General features: G+C 35.8%; 1 protein-coding gene across 1 annotated transcript in view; it reads right to left on the bottom strand.

The window, feature by feature from the left end:
* Positions 1 to 313: 313 nt before the first annotated feature.
* The window catches only part of TBC1D22A (TBC1 domain family member 22A), a 161,524-nt gene continuing 136,644 nt past the window's right edge, over positions 314 to 25,193 (bottom strand). The window contains exon 13 of the mRNA XM_008492980.2: positions 314 to 3,541. Within this exon, the coding sequence (XP_008491202.1) occupies positions 3,413 to 3,541 (129 nt within the window). The 3' untranslated portion in view covers positions 314 to 3,412. The remainder of the gene's footprint in view (positions 3,542 to 25,193) is intronic.

The raw sequence follows: 25,193 nt of genomic DNA, 5'->3' as shown, positions 1-25,193 counted from the left end.
TTGCTCTATGTGCCCCTGCTTTAATTCTGCTGCGGTGTCCAACTTATCTTCATCTGCTTTTTGCAGAAAATGCCCAGTACTTTCTATACATATGCAAAGACACCTTGGGAAGATGTCTGTGCCTTATTAACTTGCAAGATCTACATGATACAAGGGCAGAGAGTTGCAGAAATGTGACAGAACAGAGGTTTTGTTGCCACATTTGCTCTTGCAGTACAGGATTTTGAGACTGTAAAACAAACGCACCAAACCCAGGCTTTGATGTAGCATGTGATGTGCCTGTTGGAAACAGTAAAAAAAGCTTTCCACTCTATATAGCACTTCATAAATACGCATTTATTTCCTCATCTTTCATCAGTTTTACAGTTTTAATCAGTGCCTCAGTGTTAACATTTGTCAGAAGCAGACAATGGAACTTCAGATACTTTTATTCCGTAGTTCTGAAGTTAAAAACAAATTCATGGGCTGTTCCACAAGGAATTGAGCCAAAAATAATAACAAAACTAATTCTTATACCATATTACAGAGTTACATAAGATTTCAACTTACATTTCTATCCTACTCCATGTACTGTATTTACACAGTTAACTAATTTGTTTAATATTTACATTTTTCAAATACTGCTGTCATAAATCTTTTTATATTGTACATTCTTGTTTAATTTTTATTACAGAAATTCTTTAACACACATTTTAGACAAAACAAATTGATATTTCACATAACTTCTAGGAAATTAGTGCCTGGATTCACTAGTGATGTGTCAAGATGCCTCCTTCATAAGAAAATATGCATTACAAACAAATTTTGTAATATTCAGAATCTTGAAATTTGAAAAAAAGAAAAAAGGACATCAGATGTAATAATGATACCATTATTTCTTTTCCTATATAATATTTTGTCTGGAATGACAGTTCACCTGAGATGCAGAATTGTTAAATGTGTTTTATTTTTTTAGTAAAATGAAGTATCAATGCAAATATTTAAGTACTGAAATTTTAAAATTTTACACAAATGTTGGCCTTCTATTTAATGAAAACTATCTGTATAGATCATATTTTCCAGAAAAGTCTATATCTACATAATCAGGCATTGTTGCTATATTTGGAAATTTCCCACTATCCTTAAAAAGCAATGTGCTCAAGTACAGTTTTCAACTTCTGACACAGACACAACAGTAAATGAGACCTCTAATGGTTTTACTTTCTTCCAAGAGAAGTAAGAGGTACCTGTTGAATTTGGAAGACATGGCAGACAACTGATGTGGACCCGAGGAAGGAAATTTTATATATCCAGTCCCATAAGTGTTATGCAGGAGCATCTGACACAGCAGACAACTTCGAGTCAACTTTCCATGTTACATGTAACTACCTAAGTAACATCTTTATAGAAAAGTTATTTATAGAAAACCCTTACAATATTGTACATTTAATGCTATCTGTCTTCTCTAATTATAATAATATGCAAGTCTATAAACAAATGATTGTAGATACTAAGTTTAAAGCAAATGGTCATAATTTTCAGTTTTATTTTATTCTGTTATTGGTAGATACTCTGTTAGGCACAATATGACATTCTTTGTAAACATAAATTTTGGTACATTAGACCATGAACTGAAATTACAGAAAACAGTACACGGACATTTAAGAAACACAGATCCACGACGCACTCCAGGCACAAATGCAGCTCTCTGGGAGGCCTAAACTTGCATCCATTGCAACTGAAAACCTCAGCTGATGCCAGAGGGACAGAAATGCATTCTAGTCACCACACACACCTGCTTCTGAATTAATTTTTTTTTCTGTCTTCTACCCAGGATTTAATGCAATTTTAAAATACCGATCTCATAAACACATGTTGGTAAAAATGTATTTTTTATCCTATCTACCCTGAAATACTTTATTATTATAAAGTCAGTGTCAAGAACTAAGGCCCCTAAAACAAGTAACGTAAATAACATATCTAGAAAGCTTTCTTCAAAATATGTATCTACTTACTTTTAAGAACTTGAAAATAATCTTCCAATTACAAGTCACAAGAGACAACCTCTTGAAGATCTGCTATTTCTCATAGTTCAAAGTGCACTACACTTTTTGTGCAACATTGTGCAACTTGAGGACTGAACAGAGGAATAAAAATTTTGAGCTTCCAGTATATTGCTTAATCCAACTCTCACCCTTAATAACCTGAACGTGTAGGGTAGGCACAAATATGAGTTATTTACACCCACTAGAGAAACACCAGAATTCTTATCTGAAAAGATTTCTTGAAAATAAATAGTGCACTTAAATTATCCAAGTTTTAAGAAACTATTCAGCATCCCATGATTACACGAAGGAAAAGTAATTTCATTCTCCACTCTTATAGAGGATTTTTATTCTGCTAACAACATTATGACTGATCTGAGTATACTGCAGCTGTTCTTAGGAACTATCTTCTCACTTCCTCTGAATAATAAGAAAAAAGGTATTAAATTATTTAACAAATAATCTTTGAAAGGATATATTATTTTCCTTTGCTAAGATGCTAGAAATGGAGAATAAGGCAGCAACTGATATAAAAGTACAGTAAACCAAGCTTCTTAATACATTTCTTAAAAGTGAACTTTCATGCTGAAAAACTGAAAGGCATTGAAAGAAAAGCCTTAATTGCATTGACAAGACTATGTCTTCCATTTAATTTGATATTTTAAAACCAGTCCAAAATATATAGAGGGGGATTTATTTTAGTGTTATAGGTGACTCTTTGGCTTTAAATAACTCTTTTGCATGGCTTAGAAAACTTCTATGGCATTCTCCCAAGACCGAGTAATGTTTAGAAAATGCCACCAATTTCCATTGCAACCTTCTTGCACTATTGAAGTAATTTAACCTAATTCCATCGAAAAACAACAGATGGTGTATGAATATCAGTGTTTATAACCTGACCTCAACACACAAGCCTTGCTGTCTCACATGGTCTTTATGACTATGAAAGGTTCTTTTTTTTCCACTCAAACCAGATAACTTTTACTGATCAAAACTGGCAAATAAAATCATGGCAGGGGACACTGAAGTTACAGAAAGTTATGACAAAATAATTCCAAAAGTAGTTTTAAGTCTTAGGTACATACGAAAATTGCTTGACATAAATTAGACAGACTGCAATTCTCCTAATTAGATAAAAGAAAAAAAAAGACGACTTTTGAACTCATTTTTCATGCTCAGCAAAAAAGTTCACTTTTAAGTTTATTCGAAGTTCAATATCCTGTTTTGTCCATTTCTTTGGTATTCTGTTCTCATTCTGCAAATTCTAACAGAATTTTAATGGTCATCTTAATTCAAATGAAAAAGTAATGAGCTGAAAGCACAATCAGAACAACAGATGCCATAATACTGCAGAAGATGTTGTTCTTAATGATTTCTGGCTCTTTATTTCATTTCTTGTAATGATTGGGGGCATCTGCAAATGCAAACTTCAGTCTGTAGGCCTCTGCTAGGAGTACACTAATTTCTTCATTTCCCCAGTGTACTGTGGGCAAATTCTGTAAAAATATCAGTAATTCCTAGATGGAGAGAGAGAGAGAAAAGAAAGAAATACATTGGTTTAAATACCAGAGTAATAGAAAAGTATCATTATTCATAAGCATGCATTACTAATTATTTATAAGCAATCACTCATGTAGCACTTCAGTATCCCAAATAAACCTGAGATCCCATGAGATTTATTGATTTTCCTGTAACTTTTATGGAAATACTCACTCTTCAATCCTTCAGTTCAGAAACCAGCTATTAATTGTTGCTGATCTATGGACAGTTTATAGAGAGCACTGAGAAAAATAAAATAATAATTTAAAAAAAATTTAAAAAGGTGTAAAGTCACTTGCTCTGTAAATACTGTGAATGAAATAAAGTAACACTATGCAAGTGTGTAGATTTTATGTACCCACAGTGGCCCTGGTATGACTGGGCCACTTGGCACTCCTGGTGCCCCTCTTCATGGATGAAGACTCCTTGCTACACTCAGACAAACACAAACTCACATGCAATGTATCAGAAACACCCCATCAGACTTCTAAGAGGTAAAGAGCATTAGCATTTCCATTTCATAGCTGATAATTGAATACATGGGTATTGGAGTCACTGCTATAAATGTAATTGGCCCTGTAAGTCCAGAATGCACCTTGGCACTCAGTCTTCTTTTAGATTTGCCATATTTTCTACATTATTTTAGGACCTGAATACATCATACACACTTGCTAATTCCAACCAAGCCCTGAAAGATTTCACATATTGTTTTGGGTAGAGTTCTTCCAAATTGTATTGTATCTTTCACATATAAGATCTTCCACCTACTTTCAGTCTGTAACATATATTGCCCAATCACATCAACATGCTTTTGCTAGGTAAGGAATACCTACAGTTCCTCTTTAAGAAGCTATAAAATATTGAGTCAATTTTTAATACCTTAAATGTTTTTATAACCTTTATAAGGTGGGTAACAGGCAGACAACTACAGATAAACCAAAGTTGCTGACTACATTGCAGAAGTGCTGAAATTCTTTTCCCTAATTAGGAAATTTTCACATAAAGAATATGGTGCTGCTGCTGCTTTCTGGGTATCCCTTGATTATAGTGAAGCAAACAATAGTTAGATTTCTTTCAAGATTAATCATATAGCAATATGGATAAAATTATCAATAAGAGTAATTTCAAACTATAATTTGAATTTAATTTGAAAAGCTCCCCAAATGTGGATTTCTGTTTTTGTAGGGCATATGTTTTATTGGAGCAATATGGTATGAGAAAATATGCCCAATCTCCTGTTGGATAAAACTCCAGGATTGTAGCTGCAGTGACAGGATTAAATCCCACTGACTGCACTTTGAAGGATCCTTTAAAAGATTACTTGAAAAATGTTTGCTTCCTGCCCAATCACTGACTGGTCAGAAGGACTTTTATCTATATGTCTTCTTGCCTATACAAAGAGTTATTGGACTTCTGGGCATAGTTACACAATTAGATACAAAAGCCTCCCAGTCACTTTAGATGTTTTCCTCTTCCCTGATATTCTGGGGAGAAGTCTCTGACACTGATGCAAAGTTAAGAAAGTCTAATTTCATTTTTTAGCTTTGGTTTCCCACTCCTTTCTATTTTCCCATCCCAAAATATTTTCCTGCAGGTCAGTTCTTCCATTCCTGTATTAGACTTAAGACAAAGCTCATTTCCAAACTGCCAGATCCCAGGAACACAGATCACTAGGAGCTCACGGGGACACTGCCTCTATGATCAGTTCTGATGATGGCACCAAAATCCACCCTGGCCCACAGCAGCACCAAGTTTCAAATGCTCAGCTGTGTACTGAAACTTGCCAGCTGTGAGAGGAGACCTCTGGACAATGAACTACAACAGATTCTCTCTTGAGTTCATGTAAATTACAACTTTAGAAGGCTCACAATTTGGTAAAATTGGCAACTTAGTTTGTTTCTTTAAATAAATGGTGACCAAAAGCTCACAGATCCTCAAAACTGATGCAGAAGTCTTTCTAGGCCAACTATTAAATTCCTGTTTCAAACTTTCCATACAAAAGATCACCTGGAGCTCTCCTGTTTAATCCATTTGATTGTTTTGACAAAACCATCCCTTAAAATTTAATCTGTGGCAAAGCAACAAAAGGGATGTTTTTTTGACAAGTTACATCAGAACAAGCTACATTTGGAATTTATTATGATGGAAATTACAAGGCAATCTTAGGCATAATTGCAGTTGCTAAGCCTGCTTGTGTCTTCTAGGTGCTCTATTTTTGCAGAAAAAATGAAGACACATTTGTATATATACATATATTTGGAAGCATGTGTATATGTCTATTTTCGGATTTATATGTTTGCTGAGATTTAGTTGAAAGAGCACGAATAAGTAAGCAGGAATGCAATTAAAGTCTCAGCCATTATCCTGCTATAAATCAGAATCCTGAAATACCACAGTGAAATTCCTCTTCTTCATAAAGGTCTTATTTTCCTTGCTCTGTTCATTGCTTTCATGGAAGATGGCTGTAGAAGGCCTTAGCAAGAATTCAGTGATTTAAAGACACAGTAAGGAGCTCGAATTAACATGAAATGATTTTTCTTTTATGTGTGAGAGAATTATTTTGGCTTCATCTATTTCATGGTCTTGCTATACTGGCTCTTGTAATAATGAAACAAGAAAGAAGTTGAACAGTATTATATATTTAATTATGAATAATAAGTAGCAATACGACCGAGTTAGTATGAGAATGTCTCTATTACACTTGAGAGAACACATTTTTAATAAAGTGCTACACAACTGCCAAAGTCACACTTTCTATAAAATTATTTCTACTTACTTGACAGTTATGCTGATAACTGTAATTAATAAATTAGCAGTGCAGAGTAGGAAGGTTGTGGAGGGATGATAAATGTTATACCTCCATGAAAGTGTTGTTTTGTTTTTTTCTTTCCTTTTACAAAGTAACTTTCAGTCAGCTCTAAGACACAGCAGTTAATTCAACATATTTTGTGGAATTAGCTGTTTTACTGCTGGCAGTGCCAAGGCTTGGCTTGGTCAGGCTTCTGGTAAAAACTGGTACAAATGATTCATATTGCTTGAGCAGTGTTTTGGTTTTCCTTTGGGCTACTGTTCAAATAAATTTGGCCTAAACCAATCCTCCAGCCACAGGAGAACTGTGAGCCTTCTAGCAGATCTCAGCAGATCAGATGTTGGAACCAAGACCAGCCTGTATTAAGCTATTCAACAGACAGGGCACAAAAACTAAACTGGTTCAGCATGAGATCAGAGAGCAGGAATCTATGCTGGTCACACGTTTGGTCCTTTATATTGTTTGTTTCTGCGGCAATTGCTCATGCTTTTCAAACTAGAAAATGCTGCTACACTTTTGTGAAAGAAATAATTCTTGTAGATGATGAATTCTGCTAATAAACTCAGTTTTGATAGTAAAGCGATGATACTGGATATGCATATCAGAAAATTATTGCAAAAATTTCGTTTGTTTTCTTAAAACCTTCTACATAGCAGTCACTCTTACAAATATCTGACTGCTTAATAATTAAAAAAGTAAAATAAGTAAACCATATTAATTTTGTTACATTTACCTTTCTAAACCAGTGAAGGTACATTATCTTACAGAACTAATCACACTTCCTTAAATAAATGTACAGTTTTAGAGGTCTGTTTGAAAATGGTGCATAGTGACCAGGCAAAGCATTTGATTTTTATCCTAGAAGGTACAACACAAAAGCAGAAGAAATCAGGAGCTCTAGGCTTAAAGGCTGGAAAACTCAGACCATTTAACCTTACAATCTTGGTTGAACATGCAAAGACTACATCTTCAATATCCACACTGTATGAAAATTAATGTGCAACTCAAATCTGAAATAGGACTGTTGGTGAAGAACTAGTTTAATATCTCCATGATTAATTGAAAACTCATTAATAATTTTAATCAAAATAGAATATATAGATAAATGGCCAAGTAACCCATTTACTGTTCAAGTTAATTTCTATTTGAGTGGGCATTTTGCCACTGTTACCAATGCTAAGACTCATTCCTTAACTGCTCATCAAAGTCTGACTGATACTGATTAGTGAATATGTGTTATAAATCCAAATGAATTAACTGGCCAAAGATTTGACACTTCAATTGCTAACTGAATGATTTTCCAAAGATAAGGTTTATCTTTCTGCTATCTATTAAAGAGCTTCAAAACTGACTCAACTGGAAATAAACTTACACTTTGCTAAAAATAAACTTGACAAGACCATTACAAAAATTATTTTCTTTACCTGCTAAAGAAAATCATGTTGTGTTTATTGCTGTCTGATTGTGCAGCATTCTTCAAAAACAACAAAACAGCAACAAAAAAACCCAAACCCAAAAAAACGCCAAAAAAGGTGTCTTTGGATTTGAAGAAATGTTCAAACATATGCTGGTACTTAATATTTACAAGCCCACACGACAAGTTGATCTAAAACTGTTCGGTTTAGCACTTTATACTTAGAAAAGAGCAAAGTTAACTGCAAGTGACATGGGAATATTAATTTATTTTTAATTATTATTCTTAGTTTTTCTCGAAAAAGGCATCTACACTACCTGCTTAAATTAATATTTCTGTCCATATTAAGAATTAAAATATGAGACATGCTTTGAAATATGATGAATCATGACCTTGAATTAGAATTTACCATAAAAACCTCATTAGTAGGAAACTGCTTGGTATATTTCAAAACAAGAAAACTGAGTAACAAAAATAAATTGCAAAATATTCCTTAAAGACTTTGATTTTCTGCTTAATTTAAATGACACTGTGATGCCACCTGGCTGAGGAATCAGGGATGCCAGTGGACCATCAACAGAGCTGGGCTTTACAAAATACCCTAATGTTTGTTTATATTTTGGCTGTGCCTGAAATAAATATACTCAAAATTACACCCTTCGCATTCAGCAAACAGAGCACCAAGTTTCCTTGGACTTGCAGTACCCAGATAGCCATGTTCATCTCCTGAACTAGGACCTGGCCCTGTGACCCAGGCTGCCAGCACAACTTCAGCTGGGTCTGTACATGGCACTTGCCCTCTCATGCCACTCTGTGGAAAGGTATTTCCAGCCTCCCTCCTTCCCTCCTTGCCATTCAGATAGTGGCAAGTTTCCTGAGTGGGGAAATCACAGGTATCAGAGATGGGCATAAGCAGGAGCTAAGTCCTCATCTATAGAACCAAAAACCCCGAACCAACAAAACAAACCAAATCACAGGCAAATGCCCCCTACAAGTTAATCCCTATTTACTTTTGCCTCTTCTTAAAATTTAAAGAAAAATTAAGATTATTTTCAAAGTGGTAAAAACCTGAACATTGCAGAGAATGAAATGACAGTTGGATTCGTTTCTTGCCTCAGCCTTGACTGAGTCAAAATCACAAGAGAAAATCAAGTGTCCATCCACAGAAGCAACAGATGGGGAAAGAGATACTGCCCATAGCAGAGGAGGATTAAGGTACTACTTAGATTTGCTCCTCTCCCCCCCACCACCAAGTAAAAGAAAAAGTGAAGGGATTTCAGTACAGGACCACTAATGGTGTTGGGGGTCTGCAGCAGGTGTTGTACCAGAAAGTGTGAGGAAACTGGGGGATTTTCTCCCCCTGTACTACACTCTCGTAAGACCCCACCTGGAATACCTAGAGTACTGTGTCCAGTTTTGGAGCCCCTAACACAGGAAGGACAACGAGCTATTGGAGAGATTCCTGAGGAGGACCAAGATGATCTGAACACCTCTCTTAAAAGATGGTCTCAGAGAGCTGGGGTTGTTCAGCCTGAAAAAGAGAAGGCTCCAAGGAGACTTTATAGCAGCCTCCAGTATCTGAAGGGGGCCTACAAGAAAGCTGGGGAGGGACAGTTTGCAAGGGCCTGTAGAGATAAGACAAGGGGGAATAGTTTTAAGCCTGAAGAGGGGAGATTTAAGATAGACATTAGGAAGAAATTCCTTATTGTGAGGGTGCTGAGACACTGGAAAAGGTTGCCCAGGGAGGCTGAGGATGTTCCCTCCCTGGAAGTGTTCAGGCCAGGCTGGATGGGGCTTTGAGCAACCTGGTCTAGTGGGAGGTGTCCCTGGATGATCTTTAAGTTCCCTTCCAACACAAAGCATTCTATGATTCAATGATTTCTTTTTTAGCTAGGAGAAGAGAAGGTTAAGGTAGGATCTAAGAGCAGTTTTCCACTACATACAGTGAGGATTATGAAGAAGACAGAGAGGCCAGGAAGCGACAGTAACAAGTTGACAATAAGCTGTTGTAAGAAAAAAGCCCTTCACAATGAGTGTGGTTTTTAATGTAATTTTCCTTATTCACGAACTATCCTTCTCACCACATAACCAAGACAAGACAGTGTTAAACTTGCTGCAAGTTTGTAGAAGTACATTTCATAGAAGTATGAGAAGTCAAAGTATGACTAACAGAAAATACCAGACCACAAGTGAGATATCCCAAAGAGATTTCCAAAGCCATTATTCATTAGTTTCCTTTAAAATAAAAAATGGTCAAAGTGTGTGCCTTTAAAACTAAATCAAAACTGAATACTAATAAAATTTCATAAAACCCATTTTTAATTATTATCATGAAGTTGTTAGTCTCTTTTTCTTCACTGAGACTGCAACACAATGAAATCTCAGGCCATTAAAACAATCTTGAGAGAACCTGAAAATCCTAAAGTAAAATAAAGCAAATATTATACTATGAAATCTGGTTCATTACCAAGGCCCCCTATAGGATGAAGTCCACTATAACCCCTTTAATCCATACAGTTTGTAGCATAAGATTTAGCAATCATACTGGTTATTAGGTAGGGGCTATCTATAGCTATTACACTAATTACTGTAACCCCCACCCCACGTGTGAAAGGAACATCAAAATCAGTTATAGAACACATAACTGGTTTACAAACAAATCAAACAAACAAACAAACAAAAAATGTTAAGAGTTAAGCACAAAGTTCTTTTCTGTGACAGTCAAAGCAACTTACTTACTTTGCAAACTTTGTTTAGACTTTTTGGTCTGAGCAAATTATTGACCAAGTTCAACTGCAGGTGTCTTTTACCAGAAGAAACTTAACAGGGCATAAAACCCACTAACAGAACAGTGTTTTTATTTCTAGCTAATAAAAAAATGGCAATAACTAAAGCTAAAATCAAGCTTGAACATACCAAGGAAATTAATAGAGTTAGTTTTTAATGCCAAAGCTGAGAACCGGTCTATTAATTTAACAAATAAAGGCAGCCCTAATATACAGTATTTTTCTATGAGAGTTGTTAATCCTTCCTGCTGCTAACTGCAATGTAATTATGGTCTGAGTATTTCTGGTCTACCACAGCTCTATTTTGTACTGATAGGCAGAACCTGCAATCTTATTATATTTTATGATCATGAACTTTTCAATGTTATCCTTTAAGACTGTATATAACTAAATCAAAGGTATATTAATTTTCTATATAATCTTTCATTATTTAATAAAGAATTGCTAACAGCTATATTTTGAACAAGAGCTCTATCTGTTATATGCTATGAAAACATAAAACACTTCAGAATTTATGCTAGCAATTTTATTTAAACTGCATCTTTATCAGAACTATTTCTACTTTCAAAAGTTGTGCTTGGATTTGCTTTGCTTTTAAAGAACTAATGAAGTGCAATAGTACTAAAGTTTATTTAGAGGAATTATTGAGACAAGGCAAGGAGAAAACCAATTACTGCAAGAAAAAAAATGCCTATTTATCTTTTCACTTAATATAAACCAGAAAAAAAAAACCAAACATATGCATACATTCAAAGAATTCTAAACGTGTCTATGACTTTATGGGAAATATGTATAATGAGGTGACAGAGATAGCCAGAACTGGACCACAGTTCCAAAAGTTTTTCCTAGTCAAGTGTAACTAGGATCAAGCAAAACAAATACTTAATACAAAAATAATTTAATTTGCATTTCCTTCACAACATTCTTTTTTACTTGCTCGTATTTGGGATTGTTGAGTGTAAAGGAAAGGGTGTCATGGGTATCCAGCACCGAGCAGGCATCCTGTCCATGGACTCATCCCTTCCCTGTGATGCAGAGCAAAGCAGACAGACAGATGGACAAATGTGCCCGAGCTCTTGCCTGGCTGAGACCCTGTGATAGCTGCAGTGACCAGGCTGGTAACAACTACAGTGGTAACTAATAATCCTCTTCCCACATACTTAGGATGACGGATACTCACTGCTCTGGGGCTTGCCCAAGCTCAGTCCAAATCCTCCCCCCTTCAGTCTGCTATCAAAATGGTAACAAATGCCCTGGCTGGTAACATGAAAGTCCAGGTCCAGATCACACTGCAGAGCCCAGCTGACCTTGTTCAAATGCCTTTGAGCTACTTTGCCTTCCTCTCTGCCCCTTGCTGTTGACATATAATGCACTAAATAAGTAGGGCTCTAGCTCCAAGACAAGTTCTCTTTTCTTTCTTAAGTGCTATTTTTCCTCTTTCAATACACTCAGCAATATTCCCTTTGCTGCTGCCACTTCTTATTTCTCTGTCTGTCCTAACCTGAAATACTGAATTGCAAATAATGAGCTGTATTTCTGGAGTGCTGTGCATCTTATTAATTACCCATGTCTCAGAGAAAACATTTCTTTCCCATTGGGCACAGCTGGAATTGAAAAAACTAAGACTTCTAAATCTAATATTAAAGAGATAGTAGGAATCGGACATCTGTTGCAGCTGAAGAAACATTTGCTGCACATACAAGTCAGGAGGCCTAAGTGAACCTCAATGGTTCAGTGGTACAGCTGACCTCCTGCATTGCCAGCTGAGCATGGAAACCCACACACCACAGAACAGGCTGGTTTGGATACTGGATGCACTTGTGCCCTCCACCTTCTTGTAATTTCCCAGATTATGGGTGAACCTGAACTTTGATTAGGAGGAGATAGGGAAACACTGGCTTAACTGTGCTAAGTGTAAGGAGTATTTAGCCTGCACTGGACTCGGTCTGAAGGATTTAGGAGAGGTTTGTTCTTGGCAAGTCATGAATCAGTGTCACAGAAGAACTCTTACTCTGAATGTTAAAATTCTCATCCTCTCCTGTGACAGTTTAGAGGGAAAAAACCCCACCAAGTAACCAATCTATCAACAAAACAAAAAACAACCCCAAAATTTGCCAAATTGGGAATACTGAGCTTTGCAAATTAAATGCTAAATTTGATTTTTTTTTTTTCTTCGATACATCTGTATTGCTCATGATCTAAATTATGCATCTAGAATCACTTGAAAGAGTTATAAATTCTTTCCAAAGGACTGTCTATTAAACAGTAATTCTTATTTATCTAATTTTGACCTTTCTCTCATATACCACGACATCTTAATGACCAGAACACAGCATACAGAATTCTATGAAACTAACTACTAGAAGAACGGCTATTCACAGTTCTAACTAGACTTGTTGCATCTCAGAATGAATAAATTAGAAAAAAAAAGTAAACAGGTTAAGGGCTAATTTTCTCTATCAGCTCACTTTCAGCAGCCAAAGTGCATAGTGATTCTCAACAAGTACATACTTTTTATTATTTGATTCAAATATATACAGATATTATTTGATGCAAATATACAATTTTTAATTCTTCACTTCAAATGAGCAATCTCATTAGTCTTTTGAAAATATACAGAAGTATGTTATTTCTATAATGAATTTCATATTCCTAATAAGAACTTCACAGAAACACACCTTAAGATTCTGGAAATGAAAGCTTATGAAAAGTTGATGGTCTTATCATTTCCCTTTCATGTTTTTCTTTTCACGACTACTGACAAAGATTCCTGGACTCAGCATATTAAAAACACTAAAACAGCAATTAAAGTCCTGTTTCATCTGGCGTAGATCTCTTATGCAAGTCATTAGCAGCCTTAATTGCTAATCATAAAATATGTGCTTCTAAAGAACTATGTCAGAGAAGCTGTGCTCACTTAGCTGAAGAGAAGGTTTACATCATTTACACGTGTATGAAAACGTATAAATTAATATGGCAAAAAAGTACACCCAAGAACCACATCTGCAGGTAGCCTTATGTCCTCATTGTCAAATGAAAACAAAAACCACAAAAAAGACAAATAAGTCTTTGTTACATCTTAATGTTACATCGTAATGAAACTTACTATCTACATGATACTTTCCACAAGGTTTTAAGACAAGGTTTAAAAAAACCACACAAATCAAAACCAAACCAAACAACAACAAAATAAACTTAAAAACAAAGCAAGAATTGCCATAGAACCTGAGAGATCACAGAATCATAGAATTGGCTGGGTTGGAAGGGACCTCAGAGATCATCAAGTCCAACCCTTAATGTTGGATGTTCAGTTCCATAAACAACCTCTGTATCTTTAAATATCCTTTTATTCTAAAGTGTCACAAAATGCTTCAAAATTTTGTGCAAATGATTTAGAAGTAGTTAAGGTACTGATACAGAATATTCAATACTCAAGAAAGAAGATGAAGTTATCTTATGCAAACAGTGATGTGTAAATTCATACTTAATCAGTCAGTCCGACAAAACCAGTCTTGGATTCTTTTAAGCTAGAGAAGACAGAACTTACATTATAAAAACCTCATATGAATACTGAATATCCAGGAAATTTCCAGGAAAATTTCTCAGTATCCCAATTGCTCCAGCACAGAGCAGAAGGGTCTTGAACTAATCTGATTATACTTTTTGCCATATTTTTTATGAAATATTGCTATATAGCTAGTATTTGGGGATACACTAAAATATAAATCATAGCAAATAAGTAATAGTAACACTTGTAAAAAGCCCAAAAGTATCACTTTCACTAGCTTCAGACAATAAGCAGCAAATAAAGGAAAAGATGTGCAAATATCCAGAGTATACAACGACATGAAGATTCCATTAAAAAAAACAGAAAACCAAATCCAAACCAAAAACCAACTCCCAAAACCAACCAAACCCCCCAAAACAGACAAAAAACAAACAAAAAACCAAACCAAACCAAACAACATCCAAACAGAGGACCCACTGTACCATCAGGACTGCAGTGATTATGTCAGGATTTTACTTGTGAAATGAACTGCCAATGAATAAGCTAGTACATTCTACCTTTTTTTTTCCTGTAGCCAAGCAAGATCAAAATACACCAGATTCCAACAGAAAATTTACAGTTCTGCTTCTCCAGAAAGTCCATATGCTACACAGTCTTCTTGGCCTCATTTTCCTGACCATAATTTGGCAATGTATTTTAAGTGGAACAGTTTGCACAGCTCCAAATTCACATATACTCCTGTCTCTACATTGACTTTTAAATTTTAGCATGAATAGCTAAAAGCTCATCAGAACAGGTGAAAGAAAACCAAAGAACACCAATTGCATATAGTGAACCACAGAGAAAAGAATGTACCGAATTTGTATACATCTCAGATTTAAAACAATTAGTATGTTTGGACAGAAAGCTATTTCACACTGCAAATTGTTCTAAATAAAATTTCATCTTGTTTTAAAAGAAATCATATATTAAGGCTTGCTGATAGAATATTGCCTGTATATATAATTTAAGTAGTACTGAGATACCAAATTTTTACATCCAATAAATATGTCACAATGTTTCAGCTACTTAACTAGTATACTTCTGGTGTATAGTATACTTTATCTTGAATTGAGGGGCCCAGAACTGGACACAATATTCCAGATGTGGCTTCACCAGGGCAGAGTAGAGGGGGAAGAGAACCTCTCTTGACCTACTAACCACCCCCCTTCTAATGCACCCCAGGATGCCATTGGCCTTCCTGGCCACAAGGACACATTGCTGGCTCATGGGCATCCTTCCATCCACCAGCATCCCCAGGACCTTTTCCCCTACACTACTCTCTGACAGCTCAGTGCCCAACCTGTACTGGTACATGGGGTGGTTCTTTCCCAGATGCAAGACTCTACACATGTTCTTGTTGTATTTTATTCAATTTTTCCCCACCAAACCCTCCAGCCTGTCTAGGTCGTGCTGAATGGCAGCACAGACTTCTGGGGTGTGAGGTGGTTCCTGTGTGACCTGCTTTAGGTGTTACTGCCCCAGCAGGGGGGCTGGACTCAATGATCTCTTGAGGTCCCTTCCAACCCCTAACATTCTGTGACTGTGATATTTTTAGAACAATAAAAAATAAAACCCTAAATATAATTCAAATGGAATATTGTCAGTATCCTAGGAACACAGAACTGAAAGATGACATTTCTAGTACTTTGTTCAATCACCCACACCACATTAGGCCATATAAGTGTTTTTTTTCCTACATAATAAATAACCATTCCCCCCTTGCCAGGTCAAAACTCACAAAGCATTTGTGCACCTCCAGCAGACTTAAGGACAGTAATATAGAGAAACAACGAGCTTGCAGTGGAACCACCTTCATGAATGCATCACAGATGAAGAATCTGCCCTAAGTCCTTTACCTTTATTTAGGCAGGGAATCTAATAACTGAAAATTTTCAGATGAACCTGAAAAGCCTCACAAAATCAGAAAAATGAAACCAAAAGTCCCCTTAATTCTCAGGCAGACATCACTGTTCACATGAAGAAACTGTTTAAGCTTACTTGGTGAATAAAGCACACAGGTATGAGCACAAGACAAGGATGATGCAAGCTGCACAGGTTTCTCAATGTACAACAGCAAAACCCCAAAATCCCTTCCAGTCCTTTATGCTTTAAGAGAAAATTACGCTTTTTTTTTTCTTTTAAGAGAAAAATAACTCTTAGAAGAAACAATGCATCAGTTGAAGTTTCAAAAGAACTTCCACAATCGGACTGAAGCATTAATTCAAATTATCAAAATGAAATACAGTTGTACACTAAAAGCCATAGAATAAAAATATATGACAACAATATAAATACTATGCAGGAAACATGACAAACTCTGTTTAAAACCTATTTTGGTCTTTGGGGACAAGAAGAAACCCAAACCAGGATTAATCTTACTATATCACACCAAAACTCACAAATTTATCAAGCTTTGTCATAAAATATATAATGCTCTTTACAACCTGATATTTTATATAGAAGGTACTTCATTTTGTCTGATGGTTTTTGAATCAAAGTGGAACAATTTATATCCTTTTGATCCTTCACCAAAATTACATTATAAATTAAATCTTTACCCCCATTAACCAAGCAATCAAAATGAATTCTAGAAGATAATCATAGCCCCTCTCTCAAGCTTTGTTTTGCAAGGTTAAATAAGTGACACTCATTTAATACTCTCTGCTAGAGCCAGTTCTGCATTTCTCAGTCTACTGTTGTTAAACTTAACTCTGAAGAGATTTCATAAAAACCAAACACTTCTCATGCAAGTTCCAGAGAGAAATGCAATACTTCAAAAGCATATAAACAAAGAATATATTACTGGGACCACGGAAAAACATTAATTCTGAATTGAGTACACTGAAGCATCAAGTTACCTACAATACCTTAAGACAGCAGGAATCTATGACAAATACTAGCACATTTTTTTAAATATAATATTAAGTTGCCTTTCTTATGTATCACTACAATCATAAAAGTAGAAAAGTAGAGCTTTGGATTTGGCCAAATTTTTATATAAGATAATGAATGCCTCAACTTTCAAAGAAAATCTAAGTTTGCAAACCAAAAGCTGAATGCAGGATTTATTCTTTGCTTATCTACAAAGGAACAGCCTCCAGACACAAACATGAGAGAAGAACTAAATGCTTTTTGAGTACAGCAGGTGACAATGTCCTGGGTTAATCTTTTCCAACTGCTGGTTTTGAAGATTTCCAAGATTAAAGAAAGCACTTAGACTAAGAGTACCACTTCTTGGTAATTCTAGTCCATACATGTAAGGAAATAACCAAGTTTACACTCTAAAACTTCACAAAAATCTGCCTGTTGACAGCAGTGCCTGCCTTTCCCAGTACCAATACCCAACAGAATAGTTTGGCAGAGGAGCACTGACAATTGCAAAACAGCTCCAGATGGGTCATAAAAGATCAAACAAGTCAAAATTCTTAATTTTCCACTATGTAAAGACACATCTAAGTAAAAACATGGAAAACCAACACAGGTTCTCATACCCATGTGGTTTCATAAAAAAATTTCAATTACATTAAGAAAAGGTTTGTGGCCTTGTAGCCTTTGTGGATTCAGTGAAAAATCTAAAAGAACCTGTCTGAAGTGTTTACCTAAAGACTCTAAACCACAAATAAACCAAATAGGGTTGAAGGAAAATATTATACCCAAATTGATTTGCTTTGGAGAACTGGGCTTTTGAAAAAATTTATTTTTTAAAATAGTACCTGGTGAACGGAATGTCATTTTGTTTAAATAAATGAACATGTCCAAAATGTGCTTAAGGTTATGACCAAAATGGTAATAACGTCTTCAGTTGAAAAATATTTAAGTAGTGCATTATATGGTTATAAAAGTGTTTGATGGGCTGGTTTGCCTCGAGTGACTACATCCGTTCCTTAGCAGGCAAATGCAAGGAGGAATTCCTGTACTTATCACAATGGTCTCCAAGAGAGGAAACCGTACCACAGCTTGGAAGATGAGGCCTTTCCTCACAGAAGAAAATAAAGACTTCAGCTACATGAAATATAACTTCCAGAGGTGTATTACTGGAACCAATTTCAGTTCACTGTAATAGGCTTGCCTGTGAGCTGGCAATTCAGAGACAACTCCATGCTATGCTCTGCCATCTTTGCTTGGAGCTGGCAATTTTTAGGAAATGTAGCAGAGAACAACAGCTTTAAGGATTTCAGATATCCCTGTTTGGCCTATGCAGATTAGCACCTGAAACGTAACACGTATAAGAAATGTGATTAAAAAATTAACACAAAGCTTTGGTGAATCAGTTCCTGAGGACTGGATGCAACCATTTGTATTTCCTCAGCAAGCAAATGCTACTGTGCAGAAAAGAAATTAGGAGGGGAAAAACAGGAACTTTTGTTTATTTGCAAAAAGATGTCTAATGCAAAATACATGACAGAAAGAAAACAAGTTGTCATGTGTTAAGATCTTGCTCATTATGGCAGCTGAAAAAGCTAACTAAGAAGTTATGATGGCAATAGTATATCTGCTATAATAGCATTTCTGAAAAATCTTAAATCCAATTTATTTACAAGCAGATGAAAAAACAATAACCATTTTAATTCTTGTTATTTGTACTGCCTTGCAGTTGCAATGAGACAATTTTGTTGTAAGACAGTAAAATCTGCATGTACCACTGTTTAGGAAACCATAGGAGAGAAAAGAAGATTGAAAGAAAGAAAATTAATCCTCCTCCATCCGCTTGTCTCAAAGAAAGGCATATGTCACTTCATCCTATTATTCAGCTCATACTCCAAAAGCTTTTAGTTTCTCTTTGTTCTCTTATCAGTAGTTTTGATTGAGTTTGGTAGTCAAGTGTACAGGCTCCTGTGATTTTAGTCTTCTCCAGTGCTACACACTGATAAAGCCAATAATTGACATTGTTATGTTTCTGCTGAAGAAATAAACATGGGAAGAAAACAGTTTTCTTAGTAGAGAGATGTCTCCAGTGACAGCTGTGAATTACTAACTAAATGGAAGTCCTGCCAGTGCATTTAGTTTAGCAGGTCACTTAAATTGCCCAGGAGGAACAAGATTTTTTATTTGTTCATGAAAACTCTTTTTTATATTGAAATGGAGAAACATCTCTTTGTGGTATTTACTGAAAATAAGTAAAAATACTGGTTGATGATAGAAAAATACCTTATAATAATCAGAAAGTGCTTTTCCTGGGAACATACAAGACAAAATAAAATCAGTTTTTCATTGTGTGAAAGATTTGATTCAAAACTTGGATAGTTAAGATATCTGAAAAAATACATGCAATATCAAGGCTTAAAGGAAATCTCTCCAGATTATCCACATCCTGCATCATATCCCTCCCTTCCTTCAGCAAGGATCCAAATGAACAGAACAACACATGCAGATGAGAGGTGACACCAATTTTGCAAGGTGTTCCTTCAGCCTGCCAGTTGCGATTGCTGGACCTGTATGGAGTTTCGTATCAGCATCCACAGGACAGAAACCATACATATTTTCTGTTCCTTCATATAGGCTTCCAAGCTAAGGAAGGGCACAACTCCCTGGCAGAACAAAAAGAACTCATTTCTCAATTGTATTACTGGACATAATGACAAAAAATTTAAAAAAGCAAATTAAAATGTGCTTAACTAACAACTATAGAAGCCTTTTTGAACAAAACAGTGCTTTTTCTCTGCAACTAGGAGATCCACAATTTCAGATTCAGATTTTACAATGTCAATGTAGCTCTAACACTGTACATTTCTCAGTTGGTAAGGATAAGTAAAAATAACTAGATACTGAAATGTCTAAGAGGTCACTTTGTGAAGGCAAAGACATAGTACACATATTAAAAATGATGACTGCAATGTCAACTCTAAAGCAAATTAATTGAATTCTTTCAGCAACTGTGAGAAGTTCAGATGTTTTCTGTATCTCTATGTGACAGCAACTATATATGTTAATGGGAGTATTGTCAGATACAAAACACAATTTTTTGGCTGACTCCCAAAGTCGTAGATGTTAAAGTCAGGAAAGATCATTACTTATCTTGGTCTGACCTCTTGTGTAGATAATAGGAATTAAATCTAAACTTTTTTTTTTTTTTTTTAATTTTCCCTTCAGGAAAAACATTGATATAAAATCCTTAAGAGCTGCAGAAATTCATTGCTTATTTTGTTAGTGTCTTAGGATATTTTTCCTATCAAACTTCTCATATGTTAATCAATTTACCTATTGGTTTTCTGATTGAAAAATTAAATATTTTGAGCAGTTGGGTCATTCTCTCTAAACCCCCTCTATTTTGTTGACTTCAGACATCTGAACAGGATACAATAGTAACAAAAAATAAAATTAAAAACCCCCAGTAACACAAAAAAAACCCAAAAACCACCAAAAGGTAAAACAAGCTCTTATTCCCATTAATTTAAGAATCTGATTACTTCCATGTGCCATACCATGATTCTGGAAGAGCATACAGAAATGCCCTCTAGAATTCCTTCAGAAGCCACACATCTCAGGATAAAGTCTCTCACTCCACAGATATTCTACTTACCCTGTATTTGCAAAACTTTTTCATTAGACTATGTAAAAGTACAGGTTGCCTGAAGAGGACAACTGAGCAAGTGATTCCAAGTTGTTGTATGTAGGTGCTCTGTCCTCATTTTGTCAGAATCGTAAATCTGTGTCACTCACAGATTTTTATTACCTGCTGAATATGCCAATTACAGACTCGCAGAGAAGCTGACTGTAAAAAAAAACCCTCTTGAACACAATTATCTTAAAAATATTTTTAAACCCTTACCTTGCACATTTACATCAACTAGATACATAATATCATTAAATAACAATACTCAGTTTCACTCCGTTTCTTGTCTGTTGTCTAATATAGATTCACTTGTCAGGAATAAAGAAATAAATGAAACTGTAAGATACGACACTGGGGACAAAAAGGTTTCTATGTTCTTCTTAACTCATCTTAAGAAAACTGGCTATGTAACTAGATAAATAATGATTATTACACAACTAGTGGCTAAGTAAATCTGATAGAATTCAATTCTTATAATAAAAATTGTATTTTTATTATCTTCATTATCTTCATTAACATAACAATATTATTTTCGTCCCACCAAGTCTTCTTAGATAAACAAAACTCATCACTGACCCAGGAAGAACTTAAATATTACAAGCCTGACATTAAAATCCATAAAGGAAAATAATAAGCATCATGTTATTTTTGCAGACAGTATTAATATTTCTTATTATTATTTGGACACACAGTATTCATTATTTACACCATCATCCTTTGGTAACTTTTTCCCATTTACAGTTTTGCAAGTTATTAGGAAAAGCTTTTGGATAGCATTCTTAAGTGTACAATGATGCATACTGATGAAGAGAACAACCCCACTAAGAAGATCTCTGATAAGCTGAAAATTTGAGATATATTATAAAAAAGTAATTGAGTATTCAAACTCTTCACGGAAGAAAAAAAAATACCAAAGACTATGGAAATAAAGAAAAATATGCAATACCATTTTAACTGGAATGGATTTCTTTCTGAATAGTATAGAAAACATAAATAAACGTAATAAAATGTCAAATTCTTTCATTACAGTTTCACATTCATGACCTGCACTGTATCACTTATCAGTAAGTGATCATGCTGCCACCAGGGAAATGATCACACGCTCAGCCAGACTGAAATGGGACAAGAGAGCATCCTTGCAGCCCCAGAAGCATGAAGTCAGTCTGCTTATGATGACTGGAACTACTCCAACCTCGGAGCTACCTCATTTACTTTATAACATTCTGTTGAGACAGCAAAGCTGCAGTAGTGATTTGGAAAGGCACAACTATCCACTGCTGATTCATGCTGTTAAATCATGCTGTTATTACATTATATTTATGCTGCTATCACACTACTTTATGATGGGAGACTTCATTATGGTCAGAGCCAGAGAAGATGATGAACTGCATGTCAAGAGGAAACAATGCTTGCTTGCCTGCATTAAAATATATAAAGTTTATACTTCGGGTGAAATTAATTCTTGTGATAAAGAAGCATTACAACTTTCAGATACAGTCACACAGAACTCTGTTTCAATGATTATACAAACATCCAGGCATATTTTGTTGAATAAAAAATTTAGCTGTTAATCACATGAAAACAGCAGTTGAGATTGTAAGTTATTTTCCTTTCATCCACAGAAACTATCTTTAGCTGTTTTCTTTATATTTTCAGGAATTCTGTAGTTTGGATTTTTCTAGTGCTTCTTACGGTGCATTCTCAGCAACTCTAGTTAGCAACTATAATCAAATGATTTGAAAAAGATTCCTACAGATGTCAACAGCAAGAAAAGATAATTAATTGTTCCCTTCTATGATTTCATTTTCCCAACTACTGACAAGATTTTATTCAAAAAGCCAGAACCTCGAAGCTTCTAGATTTAAATACCCAAATACCCAACCTGATGTCAAAGGGGTGGCTCAGAACATTTACACAGTAAACACTTACAGGGTCATCTAGGTAAGACACAGATGATGCACCATATAATTTGAAAAAACAAATTAATTCTTAAAAGTATGAAACATTCTGAAACTGATACATCTTAGTCTAGTACATAATTTGACCTAAGCAAAGCACTAAAATCCTTGTCTTGAGTATGATTATGCTTTTAATTCAGTGAATGGGCCAAGAAAGAACACATTAAACACAATAAAGTTTATCAGAGCATCAGCTGCAAACATGGCCCATCTGCAGTTTAGACATGTAGTGACAGCTGCTTTCAGCTGGTTTTCTAACTGCAGCTGGTCTTTCAATGGTTTTGACAATTACAGCATCTCTTCTCCATCCCCTCCTTGCATATGGGGCAAAAATGCTCTTACTGCACACCATGAAAAATTATTACAAAATTTAGTGTAAGCTTCCAGAAATATTACCAATAAATAGAAATTAATATAGCAGTAATCTGGAACATTATATGGTAGTGCCACTGCTTTTATCCAAAACAGACTGAAACATACATTCTTTAGGTAGTTATGCGTGAAAAACATGCAAGGAATGCAAATCTTATTTTCACACTAAATTTTACCCTTTCAGTTAAAGGACTGGGCAGTTAGCTAGCAAGAAACTCACATTCGCAACATGAGTGAATTTTAGTAACAAGCAGTGTATCAAAAAATACCCAATGAAAGCAAGCCCAACCACTATGATCTGACTTTTTACATCTTTCCTTGTACTTCAGGTTTCACAGATATAAGCAAGTTAATAGGTGGAAGACACACTATTTCCAGTGGAGGGTCTTACTGTCATCTTTGGAATCCTTTATAGTCTTACGTAGGTTTTTAATGGAGTAAGTGATGTCAGCAATGAGAAAGCACAAAATTCAACCTACTTTCTAGATACTTTGAGTCAGAGAGATGAACTTTTTATCTTCTTTTGTGAAAACAATGACTGCTTATACACAATCATCTGAGTAATGGTGTCATTAGTATGTGGGTCACTTTTCAAAACAGAAATGAAACTTACAGATTTGACCATAAAAATATTGTGAGTTAGAATAAGAGCTTGAATCTCACTTTATAGTTGGTCCTTATTCCAATCACTAAACAACACTTTGCACTGATCATCTGAAGGTACCTCCTATAGAAAACTATGTATTTGAACTTCCAATTGTGATGAAATCTTCAAATACATTCAGCCACTATTCATTAGAAAGTTGTACTGGCTTTGTATGGCAAGGTTTTGGTAGCAGGGGGCTACTGGAGTGACTTCTCTGAGAAACTGCTAGAAGCTTTTTCCATGTCTGACAGGGCCAATGCCAGCTGGCTCCAAGACAGCCCCAACCTCTGGCCAAGGCTGAGCCCACCAGTCAGGGTGGCAGCACCTCTACAATAACATATTTAAAAAGAGGGTCAAAACCTGTGCAGCAGCAGCAGCAGGAAGAGAGGAGTGAGAATATATAAGGATAACAGCTCTGCAGACACCAAGGTCTGTAAAGGAGAGGGAGAAGGTGCTCCAGGTGCCAGAGCAGAGATTCCTCTGCAGGAAGACTCTGGTGAAGCAGGATGTTCCCCTGCAGCCCATGGAGGACCCCACACTGAAGAAAGATGCCCCAAGGAGGCTGTGACTCTGTGAAGAGCCTGGGCAGGAGCAGGTTCTTGACAGGACCTGTGTCCCCTTGGAATGAGAAGCCCACACTGCAGTAGGTTTACTGACAAGACCTGTGACCATGAGGTGGATCCATGCTGGAGAAGTCTGTTCCTGAAGGATGGCACCCTGTGGAAGGGACCCAACCTGGAGCAGTTTGAGAAGAGCTGCATCCCATGAGAAGGACTCCCATTGCAGAGGTTTGTGGAGGACTGACTCCTATGGGAGGGACTCCCATGATGGAAAAGAGCAAGACTGTGAGGGGTCCTCCCCCCTGAGGACGAAGGAGTGGCAGATACAACATGTGATGAACTGTCCACAACCTCCATTCCCCAGGCCCCTGGCATCACTTTGGGAGAGGAGGTAGAGAAATTGGGAGTGAAGTTGAGACTGGAAAGAAGGAACAGGTGGCGGAAAGTGTTCTAAAGATTTGCTTTTATTTGTAATTATCCTACTGTGATTTGATTGGTAATTAATTAATTTTCCCAAGCTAACTCTGTTTTGCCAGTGACAATAACTGCTGAGTGACCTCCCTGTTCTTATCTTGACCCATGAGCCTTTTGTTTTATTTTCTCTTTTCTGTCCAGTTCAGAAGGGGAGTGATAGAGTGGCACCTGGCATCCAGAAAGGGCCAACCCATCCGAAGAGTATAATTTTGAGTAGTGAAGTTTTTTTGCTGAAAATCTGGACTTAGTTGCCCTAAAATAAACTGGGATATTTTCCAAACTGTTTAATTTTCTAACTTCTATTGAATTAGTTAACATACTTTTAGATCATGTCTTTATTCCTTAAGTTAAATCAATATTTATTCCACATTTAACTCTCTCCCCATTAAATGCAGAAATGGACATTACAAAATGTTAGATGTTAAAGTAACTTCCAGTTTCATGTTTCAAGCATTTCTTATTTTATCTTGGTCAATTTTCTCAATTCCATTGGTGTTCATCACAGTGC

Source organism: Calypte anna, chromosome 1, assembly GCF_003957555.1.
Source record: "Calypte anna isolate BGI_N300 chromosome 1, bCalAnn1_v1.p, whole genome shotgun sequence".
In the NCBI taxonomy this organism is placed as follows: Eukaryota; Metazoa; Chordata; class Aves; order Apodiformes; family Trochilidae; genus Calypte; species Calypte anna.
This window is presented reverse-complemented; position numbering and strand designations above follow the sequence as displayed.